The sequence below is a fragment of the Lagopus leucura genome, unplaced genomic scaffold (genome assembly GCF_019238085.1).
Source record: "Lagopus leucura isolate 7727_CA_CO unplaced genomic scaffold, USGS_WTPT01 Super-Scaffold_73, whole genome shotgun sequence".
NCBI lineage: Eukaryota > Metazoa > Chordata > Aves > Galliformes > Phasianidae > Lagopus > Lagopus leucura.
This window is the reverse complement of record NW_024962252.1, coordinates 40,677,516-40,690,100: the sequence shown is the minus strand read 5'-3', so window position 1 is coordinate 40,690,100 and position 12,585 is coordinate 40,677,516. Positions and strand designations below refer to the sequence as shown.

Below are 12,585 nucleotides of genomic sequence, written 5' to 3'. Positions count from 1 at the left end.
CCAGGCTGAACAATCCCAGCTCCTTCAGTCGTTCCTCATAAGGCCTGTGCTCCGGACTCCTCACCAGCTTTGTTGCCGTTCTTTGAACCCGTGTGTAGTATAGCGTGGTGCCTCTATCTGGCTGAGATAGAGGAGAGGTTTTATGTCTTGGCTTGTAGCTGTACATAGCCAATAAAGTGCAGATTCCCATTCCCGTGCAAGAGCCTTCCAGCTTTGGCCTGTGCAAATGAAGTGCTGAAGTGACAAGGGAGAGTGTGCCATCATTATAGAACTAAATGAAAAGTAGTGTAGTGAGAAGATAGCTTCTCTTATCAAGAAAACCTTTCTCAAACCATTATTAGCCATAAAAACAACACATTCAAACTGCTAGGAAGCTTGTGCTGTTCCATAAACATCTAAATCTTTATCTACCAACAATTGTAGCTGATGACATGATCAAAAGTTAAAATGTAAAGAAAAAATAATGTAAGCCTCTCTAACTTACACTGCTTAGTGTGTTAAGAAACAGAAGTGCCAATGGATTCTGCAGAGGTGCCGTGGTCCCATAGCTGCGCTCTGACACCCGACAAAACAGGCGCAATGAATGTGAGTGATTATTCAGTTACGGAATGCCAACAGAAGATAAAGAATAATAGAAACTGTTTGCTTTGAAAAGTAATTTGCTGGTGTGCTTACTCCTCACTTATCAGCTGAGATTTATGAACTGTCAGGAAGCCCCTTAGATTACTGTTTGTAATTCTCTGGTTTTAGTGGTCTGGGTATTCCAATTTTGTTTAATTTTCAAGCACTTTGAGAACTGCCTGATAAAATTTGCACATATATCAGATTTGATGCATACACCATGAAGCCCTTTTATGTAGCAAAAGTCTAGAAGGTTCCCACCAGTGAAAGGGGCACTTGTAGTGTGCAAGTCGTTTCCAACCTTGTCATTCTATGATTCTATGATTTTATAAAATTGTCAGGCAAATATTTCTGGAAAACTGAAATTAACATGTCAAAAGCAAGAACCTGAAAATAGTCATGAGGAATTGACCGCACTGATGTTACTCTCCATCCTGAACTGAGTTTAAGTATATTGAACACCACACTGCAGGTAATGATACCGTTCGGTATTGGAGGATTTTCTTTCTGTTTTCTTTTTTTTTTTTTTTAAATGGAACCATAAGAATGCTTTACTATTAAAAATTCCATACAGAGTTACAGAGTACTTTTCTAAGAGATAATAATTTTATTCTTATTTACTTCAAGCTACGTAGTACTAATGGCAAAACAGCTGTTATTTTTACAAATTTCAGTTTATAATGGCATACTTATTAGAGCCCCTTTGTCACCAGCTATTAGCATTTATAGCACACATTAAAGAGGAAAATTTAATGGCAACACAGCAAGTTGGTTGTCAGTTGGGATACTGGTGGTGGTGGGCAGCTCTAGACAGCTTTAACATTCATGATGGATTAACCATGGCTTTAATCTAGTTCATAATCGTAGTCATCATCATCTATATTTACTGCAACACTGGAGGCCTCGTTGGGTTTCATTTTCTTTCTGTCCTCCTTGCCTTTTTCTGTGGAAGACAAATTATCTTCACACTGCTGCAGAATCTTTTTGGAAGACATCCAGCTTTCTCCTCGGCGTTCTGCTGGTGCTGCACACTGCCCTCCCCTGACATCCGTTCCTTTGGCCATTAACACTCCTCTGGTCCTCAGAAGGTCACAGGTGCAATTCCAAGGGTTTCCATCTAAATAGAGATGCCGGAGACGAGGTAAATACTCTAAGACTTTGCGATCCAAGGCGGATATCTTGTTGTTCCTTAAATTTAAAACCTGAAGCTGCTTCAAGTCCTTCAGTTCTTGTTCTCCAACATCTTCTATGTCATTTCCCTTTAGATCCAATCTAGCAAGGGTATCTGGAAGTCTGAATAAAAACAAAACAACACAAATCTGTTATATTCATTATACTGATTCTCTTTGTGCCCAGGCATATCTAGCATATTAAATAGAACTATCTCTGACAAAAATGTGGTGGAAAAAAAAATCTGGTACTGAAATGTTCATGTCTTTTTTTTTTTTTTTTTTCCTTGTTTTAATTTGAAGTTGTTGGAATATTCTCTATGCACATTTGAATGGTTTTCCCAAATTATTGCAGTTCTGACCGACACTAACCTGCTTTAGTTGTGATAAGTTGCATATGCAGTTGAGTGCCAAGTAAGCCTAAAAATGTTTTTTGTACTATTTAATGCCATAAGCATGCTGATGATCAAATGATAACAACATGAAAGACCAAAAGTTTTGAAAAGCATGGCAATTCTACTCCTCAAGTACTTCTGTGTATGATTTGTTTTAAAAAGCTGTTTAGTTCATAACTAAATTTTTACTAGAAGTAGAATTTTTCTTCTTTTTTTTTTCCCCTATTTTTTGTTCTCTTCCTGCCAGCAGATTCAAAACTTAAAAGTAGTCCAGCTGATAATATACTTCATACTTTAAAAAGCAGCAACATGGAGAACATAAATGCTTTTTATGGTCTTTTGAAATAGTACTTTAGAGAATTATAAGTGATTGTATTTAAAAGAATTTTAAAAAGCCAGTACCTTGAGATACGATACTAGATGATGGATATCATTCTTGCTTTGATGCATTATAATTTGTGTGATAACACTTTTATTTCAGAAGTCTAGCTTATTTACAATCTGTTTTTCTGCTCTAGTCAGTGAAAGGTGCTTAATAGAGAAGGCAGTTAATTTGTGTGAAATGTTTTTAAGAAAATGAATTTTACTCCTTTAGTATGCAAGGTGAAGAGATTAAGATCATGGTTAGGGATTTTAAGGAAACTTGTTCAGGAAAACTCTCAGACAAACTGTAAGTAATGATACCAATAACTATTTGAAATTGAGCAAAAGTCCCATAAACCACAAAGGCTGATCCGGCTTTATGTCAATGAAATGATTTGAGATAGCTCTGAGAATTAATAGAGGGCACACTGTAATCTTCACTGGATGTTTTTGTGAAGCTGAATTTGACCTTTTGGGCTGAAAGGCAGTTGACCTTTTTACCCAGACTCCCCACCTTCAATGGGGATAGGAGAATAAGGGAGTTCTCTATTGTGCCATATTCTCTGGTGAGATGAGGATTTCATGTGTTGAAATGGTAAGTCTTTCCACTGGTCTTACCAGTGCTTATGGCTGCAATTAATTGATTTTGAAACCTAAATACAGTCAATGATAATAGTTGTCTAATATGACACTGTAATGTTAAAGATGTTCTCTGCAGTAAAATCATAGAGCCAATGATGTCAAAGGCAATAGGATATCACCTGGAATGTTTATCCAGATTACAGTCTAAAGCCTGTACAATCTCACCATACCAATGTTGGTCTTTGGAGCTGTATTGTTTGACTTCAAGTTCTGTTGTTCTTGAAGAAGTAACTGTATTTGGGTATGTGATGCTGCTGCTGGCAGAGAAGCCATGTCCGTTCAGGAGCTGACCGTGACAGCCATACTGCTGATGCTCCAGAGGCTGTCATCAGTCCTGTATTCTGACCAGTTACTCTCTGCAAGATTTTCTGGAGTTTGGGCTCTTCTCTGTGAGACCTGAAAATACTTGGACTGTTGTTCAGCTAGAGAAAATTTCATGTCATTATTTACCTTTTGGATAAAAAGGAAATAACCTTTCTTTTTCCTGAACTGAACAAGTGCTAAGTTCTATTAATTGTGCCCCATTAACTATATTCTTTAACTTCTGATACTGGTGACTGGTAGTTCTCTCAGTAGTAATACTTTTATTGCTGTGCATCCATGCAACTAACTGGTGATTAGGAGGTAGTTGTATGGACACACACAAGTAGATTAGGTACATGGAGCACACAAATTAAGTATGCTCATTTTGCTTCTCCTCATTTCTTTCCTACTTGATGTTTACAGCCTCTCCTTGAAATTTGTGTTGAGCTGAAAATAAAAAACCCAATCCCTCCCTAAAAGCTGTATTTCTTAGAGGCTAATAGAGAACTCCTTCCTGTTAATTCCCTTGACTATGAGGGTTGTAAAATAAGATGGATTAGGCAATACTAATGTAACTAGAAAGCATTAAGCATTCCTGTCAAGCCAGATTGAAATCAAATATTTATACACCACTAAATCACTTTCTGATTGTAAAGCTTCAACCAAATAGATTCAAATGCTGAAGGATCTCATGGTAAACAAATTGAAATTTTATTGCATTATTTGTTTGTGCAGTTAAACCTGTCCACAAGCCATGAAAACAGGGCTTAATGATGCAGTTGTGTTAGAGAAGTTAATGTTAAGGGAATTACATGATTACTTTGATGCCATCTTATTGCACAGCTTTTTGAAATAACGAAATTGCCATTTTATATCTGGCAAGCTTCCATTTGGTTTAACACACCACCTCTGATAATGGCCAGGACCAGCACTGTGAGCAAAGCATTAAGGGGTAGCGTGAGCCCAACGAATGTTTCTTCTGTGCTCCTTTGGCTGAAATTTTGCTTATGGCCTGAAGCAGGAGATTTTATAAGCAATCCAAGAACTTTATAATGTGTGAATTTAATGAAGGTGTTAATTATAATATCCACCAAGAAACACATTCTTTTAGACCAGATTCATCTCCCAAAATCTTAACATTTTAACAGTAGTAAACTATGTGATTGGTGGAAACTTCAGCTTTAAACATGCTAACTTTCTTTTTTATTGACTGCTTTACCAATTTTGTGTAATGGGAGAAGATAAATCTAAGCAGCAGTATAGCTTCTGTATAATCACTGTTATACTCTCCTAGCAGATTCCTCTTATTCACATGTTAGTTAAATAAAGCAGCCTTACTGGCAGAGAAATATGAAAGAAGGATCACCGGGGACCACACATATAATGAAAACACCTAATCAGTGCTAATTAGTTCCAGTTATGACAGATGGTTTATGGTATGGGTAGATTTCCACTATGACTAGGTCAGAAAGCAATTTATTTTTTTCACTTTGGCCCTCATTCTCAAAATCTAAGGATGGAGAAATGATGTCTGTGGATCAGCTGTTCTCAGAATCACTTGCCTCAGTGGGATAGAAATAAGGAGATTCTGTTCCAGTGCTAGGTTAGAAAGCTGCGCACACTGCTGAAGGGCTCCTGCCTCAAACATGCTGACAGCGTTGTTGTCAAGAAACAAGTGTTTGAGGTCCTGTAGTCCTTGGAATTCTTGTGCTGTCACCTTCTGAATCAGGTTATTGCTGCAGTCAAGTTTCTGCAGTCTGCCTGGCAGTCTGAGTGGCAGAGCCTGGAGCTGATTCTTAGAGAGCTCCAATGTTGTTAAGTTAGGAAGGAGATGGGCACCATCTATTGATGTCAACTGATTTTCTGAAAGGAAGAACTCAGACAAGTTTTCTAGATGTTTCATGTCTTGAAGTCGTACTGTTTTGAGTTGGTTTTTCTCTAGTTTTAGTGACAGCAAGGATTTAGGTAGGTCAAGGGGCACTTTTGTCAGGAAGTTTCCACTTAAACTGAGAAACTGTAGATTTTTGAAAGATGTAAAGAAGCTGGTTGGGAGAGAGCTTAGTTTATTGTCAGCCATGCTTAGATATTTCAGCCTTGGAAGCTTAAGTGGTGCAGACACAGATTCCATATTGTTGCCATCCAGAATGAGACTCTGTAAATTGAAGAGGGAAGAAAATGCACTCGAAGGCAGAGTTGCAATCAAGTTGTTCCTGATATCAAGCACTCTTAGTTTCACCAAACCTTCAAAATCAGTCGCATGCAAAGTATTGATGGAATTATCGGCGAGTTTTAAAATTTCAAGGCCAGATGGGAGGAAGATGGGTATTTGCTTTAGTTGGTTTTTGTAGAGTTCCAGGGACTTCAAGGTGCTCAGAGCTTTGAAAGTGTTGTTTTCTATTGATTCTGTACCACTGCATGACAGGACTAGCTCTTCTAGGGCTGACATTCTTCTGAAGTCAGTAATCTTAAAGAGATAAAAGATAAAAATAATTCGTGTGACAATATACAGTATTTATGAGTCACCTCACAGATTGCTTGTTCTGGATGCTCTGACCACTGCTACTCTATGTTCTTATAGAATAAGAAACTAAGAGAAATGGTGCAGTAACAAAAGATGTGTCACTATAGGTACCTTCAGTTTGCCTGTATTTACTTATGTTTCTAGAATTGTATTGTTTAAGTCCATACTGTCATAGAGTTATAGAATAGCGTGGGTTGAAAGGGACCATAATGATCATCTAGTTTCAACCCCCCTGCTATGTGCAGGTTGCCAGCCACCAGACCAGGCTGCCCAGAGCCACATCCAGCCTGGCCCTGAGTGCCTCCAGGGATGGGGCATCCACAGCCTCCTTGGGCAACCTGTTCCAGTGCGTCACTGGAATTTATTTCTGCCTGGCAGATAGGCAATATAAAATAGATAGCTAATCTCACCAGTGGCAGAAATCCTTGCAGTGCATAGATAGTTGTTACACATGCAGCTTTGTGTTTATCATACAGCCATTTCTATATATCATTACTGCAGCATTACTTCTCCAGATATGTGCTCATTACCTCTTCTTCCTACTATGAGTTTTTGGCAGGAAGCTAAAGCTGTATTTTTTCAACCTCTCCACTATCTCTTCTTTTTAAAGTGAAAATGTCACCATATTGAGATGACCAATCCAAAAGTATGAGATCAAAGTATAAGATCAATTTGGTCTGAAAATCATGTGTGTGGAACAAATTGCTTTTACAACAATTTAGTTTTATGTTACTTAGTAATTAACAGATGCTTTGTAGTGTTAAATGAAACTTAGATGTTAGCTGTAACCAACATATATATATAGAGGTATAGTAATTGTTTCTTTTTTTCTGTTCTTTTGGAACCTGTGTACATATCAAGCATGTTATCGTGTCTCAGGTTAAGAAATGAATGAATCTGGCAGTTACTCTAAACCAAGAAATGAAGAAGGATGGAATGAGGGTGAATCTAGGGGTTGTTAGAACACCTGAGTTACTTAAACAGCTTCTTTGAAATTTTCGGAGCTGCTGCCCATTGGCCTACATGCTTGTTTTCTAAAAACTCATTTATAAGGGAATGACAGAAAGCTCAGAGCAAGATGAGCAGGTGTTCTGCAAGGAAGAGGTAGGAAATGTATTTTTCTATTTTCCCTTCAGGTGTCTGGTAAGCATCATCAGTACTCATCAGCAGCAGATGCTAAACTAACATTATAGTCTGCATGCTATTTCCATTGGGCTCATTAACTGCCAGCATGATTCAGTCTCATTGAGAGACACTACAAAGTTTGTTTAATCCCAGTGATAAATGTACAAGGAAGGGAGTATAAATCATTTTGTAGCTTAGGTTCTGCATAGTGGTTTGGTTCTATGATCCTGATTATATACATTTGACTATCATACTTGTGTATCTTTAATCATCTTAAGAAGGTGACATAAAAGATTCCTTCCTTCTTTATTTACCCAATTGTTGTATGTTGTATGTTTCTGAGTTGTTTCCCACCTATTTGTAGGCTTTATCAGGCTTTGTGAACTGGGCTTTTTTTTTTTTTTTTTTTTTTTTTAAACCAGTTTCTTAAAACAGCTCCTTACTCTGTGGGCCAAAGAAGCAATTTTCTTTTAACAGATAAAAGCAAGTATTAACATACCTACAAGTAAACTAAATGTGAGAGTAAAAAGTTTATAGTTTTATTCTTCAAATGAAGGTTATGAAAATTGTTGAAAGAAGATACTAAAAGCAGTCTAGTTTTGTTACTGCAAACTCTGTTTGCAACAACTCCTAGTTTGTACAAATACCAAAAGCAAAAAACCCAACTAGTCATTTAATAGTGACCAACCCTACCAAGAAAAAGTGCAAAACTGATGTGAATAAAACAGATCTGCTTTTTTTTTCTTCCTTTTCTTCAAAACATATTGTATTTAGCATATAAACTTCTTTTCAATTTCTTTACTGTTTCAATATTGACCATTGTAAAGTTCAGAAGTAATTAGTGCTCAGTTTGAGAGAATATTTGCTTATTCTTGTGAGGCTGTTAGTTGCCAAACCATATTATATGTGAATAATTATGTGTGAAAGACTGATGGAGGTTGGCTGTGAAAAGTCTAGGCTTAGATTCAACTTCTTTATGAAAATGTTTTCTTTTTTCTAAGATGCTGCAAATGAAGCAGTTAGAAAGTAAGGGAAAACAGAAACAATCAGTCAAACACACACACAAAACCAAAAAAACAAAAAAGACAAAGGGAAAAACAAACAAAGAACTACAGAGTTCCCCTAGCACTTGCACATATGTAGTTTACAACCAGAAATCAAAACCTGTTCCTACAAACACTACTATGTAAGCCAGTAGAATTGTTCAGCTGTGTTAAATTAAGCATATGTATTAACAATGTCAGGACATCAAAAGTATGCTTTGTCAGAGAAGACTGAAAAAATCTACTCACAAACCCCATTTAATCTTAAGTAAAGAATTTACATAATTACAGACAAATAGCATAAATGACTTATTTCTGAGTAAAGCTGATAGTAGAAGTAAGGCATACTGATTGTTCAGTTAAATTAATGTATGAAGTGAAAAACTCTTTCCTTAGATGGTTTTACACACTATTTGCTTGCCCTGAAGGGTCACAAAAAATTATTTTACTGCTCTATTTGCTTATAACCAATGTTTGAATGCTTTGTAACAAATACCTGCCTTTTTCTCTAGCCAGAACCTAAGGCTGTTTTTCTCATATAGAATCATAGAGTTACCAAGGTTGGAAAAGACATCCAACATCATTCAGTCCAACTATCTACCTACAACTAATATTTCCCCACTAAATCATGTCCCTTAGTACATCTTAATGTTTCTTGAGCACCTCCAGGGATGGTGACTCCACTGCCTTCCTGGGCAGCCCATTCCAGTGCTTGACGACTCGTTCAGAGAAAAAACTTCTCCTATTTAACCTGAACCTCTCCTGGTGCAACTTGAAGCCATTCCCTCTGATCCTGTCACTAGTTACACAGGAGAAAAGACTGACCCCCAGCTCATCACAACCTCCTTTCTGGTAGTTGTAAAGATCACGGTCTCCCCTAAGCCTCCTCCAGACTAAACAACCCCAGATCCCCCAAGACTTGTTCTCCAGTATCCTCTCAAGCTTCATTGCCCTTCTCTGGACGTATTTCAGGGCTTCCATGTCTTTCTCACAGCGAGAGGCCCAAAACTGAACATAGTACTTGAGTGCTGAGTACATGGTATCTTAGGAGTAGCTGACAGGCATGGACAAATAGCCTAGGAAAGGAAAAATGGCTCATCTTGATTTAAAAAAAAGACAACAATACTTCTGTATATATAACAGAAGACCTGTTTCCTCATATAAATTCATTAAAGAGTTAATTAGTTTAACACATTGCACATAGAACATTGATATAATTGTATCATATGAATAAACTTTGACTCTTGTAGGTATGTAAACTACAATAAGAAAATCATGGACAACAGTAACAGCAAAAAGAGGAGTAAACTTCCACTGAGTTAAACTGCAAAATGATTCAGGCTGTTTCTCAATGGGCAACAGGTATCCCAGCTGTTGTCTTAGCCCATTTTGTTCAGTCCTGAGAACAAAATCAAAGATGCAGTTAAGGATGTGTTCTTTGTGAGAGAACAAGTATACTAAGAAGTAAATGTATTTTTCCAAAACAGTGCATTTCTTACTATTTGCAATAAAGTGATACATAAGAAGTATGCATAATACAGGTTATAGTTCTCTGGTGTTGACATACAGAAATTATATTTATTACATAAAAATATATTAGGATGGAAAACAGAAAAACATAACTTGCACTGATAATGACTTTAATAATATGATTCAGTGATGTATAAATTAGAAAACAAACCAGTTGTTTTTATGGCTCTAGGTAGATGACAACACTAGGAAGGCCCAGAATTGCTTTTATCATCTCACACTGCATCAATCTCTAACAGTGAGTGATCAAGCCTTAATTACTAACTCCTACTGTTATTTCTAATAGCAGTTTTATCTAGAACTTGCAACTCAGGAGGGGGAAAAAAATTCAGTTTCATTCTAGCTATGTAAAACCTTTCCATTTGCTATGGAAAATATTTACATTGCATCAAAAACAGCAAAAGCTTTCCAGAAGTTAAAAAAATAACTCTTTAAGTCAGTGGTTAAAACAAATTAACATTTGTCTACTTGTGTGACAAGTTTTTTGAGTTGCATGTAAAAAAACAACATGGGTATATTTTTACATATATTTCACAAGTGTTTAAAACTGAAAACAGATCTAGCACCAATTTCACCAGCTTCTAGTACCTGGAATAAGATTCTCCTTTCCCTCGTAAGTCCACCACTTGGGAAATATGACTTTCAGACACAGCACATCATATATGGTATTTCTACTGGATTTTTCCTACCTGGAGTTGCTTAATTTTGCTGTGGCTGATGTAAAGCCTTCTAGTAGTGAAAGGAATCTCTCTGGGGATCTCTGTAGCTCTGTAGCATTGCACTGACTGGGCAGGGTCACAGCTGCATCTTCTTGGGCAAGCGGTACTCAGACCACTGTGAGAAAAAAACAAAAAAACTAAAAGATAGGATAAATGCATCTTCCAAAACAGGAGGTCTGAAATTGTCTCAGCAATGTGTAGTGTGAATTAAGCACCAAAGACCTTTTTATACCATGAAATCTGATAAAAGGATATTACGACTGTGTGTTTTATCCCAGTGAAAAAACAGCAAAAACAATACTGCAATTTGCTTGGGTTAAAATGTTGGCAGGCATTACAAAGAGTAAGAAACTAAAACAGTGATAAGGTGTCTTTACATTTGCAGGTATGTGAAATTAGTGTTATTTATTACCTGACATTTAATCTGCAAACATCCACATTATCTCCACTTTCCTAGTTTTGTTAAATGTGCCACCACAGAATTAGCAGGGAAAAGATAAAGACCTGTTTTATAGTGGGGCTGTAAAACCTTTGTATCTTCTGTGACCCAGCATTAGAAACTGTAAAAAACAACTGCAGCTATTATTTTTAAACTGAAACATTCTATGAGCTTTCTGAATATCTGCCGTACAGCTGAGTGCTGTTGATTGGCATACATTTTTGAAAGATTGTGTAAGAATCTAAGTTACCTGTATTGTGTAATTCATATAAATGAAAGTTTAATTATTATTGGATTTGAAAATTACAAGTTTGAATCATCTGAAAGCATTTAGTGTAAATCAAGCAGTGGACTGTCCATTAGACAAGACTCATGCACCCCACAGCAGATGCAGAACACTGAGGTTCCCCTCCTGTTTTTTTTTCTATGCTATGGGTGTGTTTGTATGTATCCATTAGCTGTGTCAGCCAGAGCTGTAAAGTTTTGAAAGGCTACATTTTGACATAAGATACTGTTAGGAAACTTCAATGCATTTTTGTCTCTTTTTCTTATTCAGCAATTTGTAACATACAAAACAGTGCACTTAGGAAACTGCTCTCCCTCACCACAGTGCTTTGTGTTGTTGTCTGTATCCTTCCATCCTCTCCATGTTTTTAGAAGTAGCTAATCCTATTCCTCGAATTCAGAATTAGGCTGGTTATTTTTCCAACAGAAAATGATGTCAAGTTGATTTGACAAATGGGTAACTGAACTGGGGACAGTCTTCAAAAGGTATGCCTATTTGATGCATTTGGTTTTACTATGGACAATTGCCACATTCCCTACTAGAGATCTTTCTGTCTCCTTTATCCCTTGTGCTACAAGTACAGAACTTCAACCCAGCGTCTGCAAAACCAAACAGCAAGAGCAGAAAACCTGTTCCTAAAGCAACCTGTTGAGTTGGCATGTTTAACAGTCTGTGGAGAAAAATCCTGCCTGACTTATGCCATCTTGATCAGCTGCAAAAAATGAGTGGGTGAGCAGGATTTGCAATGGTGTTTTAAAGCAAGCATTTTAACTTATCTCAATGTGTTTAGTAGCTGTTTTTATTCTAAAAGAGACAAAGTACCCAGACAGAAGTGCAAAGCCTTTCTGCATTCTGACAGCTACTTGTGGTATATTTTAGCATGCCCTGGAACAGACTTTGCTCCTGTTTTGTCAGTTGAGCGCAAGTACTGAGGTCACTGAGACAGTGATGTTCAGTCTTACAGACGTATTTGTGTTCCTCAGGAACATCATCAAAAAATAATTCAGATCAAACCCTATGCTTTACAGTTTAGAGATCTAGAGTGATGCAGAATCAATCTGAAAATGCATTAATGAAGAACTATATATTTCATCCTTCCCTATTGTGTGAATGTCCAATGTCGGAGTTTGCAGATGTAATTACAAGGTAGCACCACAGGACGGTGCCATACTGTCGGCTTTTCACGTTTTAGAGCAGTAGCTGTATTCTTGGTCTTTTCAAAATAACTGAAGGAACTTTCATTGGTTTACTACCTTAGACATGTAATATTAACAACAATGATTTAAACAGGAATAATATTATGGTTCCATTAATTTTTTAAATATGTCTGCTTTGAGCAGCGAGGTATTTTAAAGGGAGAGCTATGAAAGATGATCCTATTCCATTTGTTTTGTGCAAATGCTGACACAAGTCCAGCAGAGCCAGTGCC

The 12,585-nt window shown here is 37.0% G+C and overlaps 1 protein-coding gene across 1 annotated transcript; it reads right to left on the bottom strand.

Moving 5' to 3' along the window:
* Positions 1-1,466: 1,466 nt before the first annotated feature.
* LOC122194307 (nephrocan-like) lies at positions 1,467-12,325 on the bottom strand. Its single transcript, XM_042895275.1, has 4 exons — positions 12,300-12,325; positions 10,402-10,546; positions 5,056-5,957; positions 1,467-1,914 (listed from the first exon to the last, which is right to left on the bottom strand). The coding sequence occupies exons 1-4, from the start codon at positions 12,323-12,325 to the stop codon at positions 1,467-1,469; spliced, it is 1,521 nt and encodes a 506-aa protein (XP_042751209.1).
* Between the last annotated feature and the right edge of the window lie 260 nt (positions 12,326-12,585).

Bases quoted from the DNA above. Each gene is read 5' to 3' on its own strand.
- LOC122194307 (XM_042895275.1), bottom strand. From the start codon at position 12,325: ATGGCACCGTCCTGTGGTGCTACCTT. The intron at 10,547-12,299 runs GTAATTACATCT...TTTTTCTCACAG, and splicing joins CCGTCCTGTGGTGCTACCTT to TGGTCTGAGTACCGCTTGCC. The intron at 1,915-5,055 runs GCAAGTGATTCT...GTTTTTATTCAG, and splicing joins CTTATTTCTATCCCACTGAG to ACTTCCAGATACCCTTGCTA.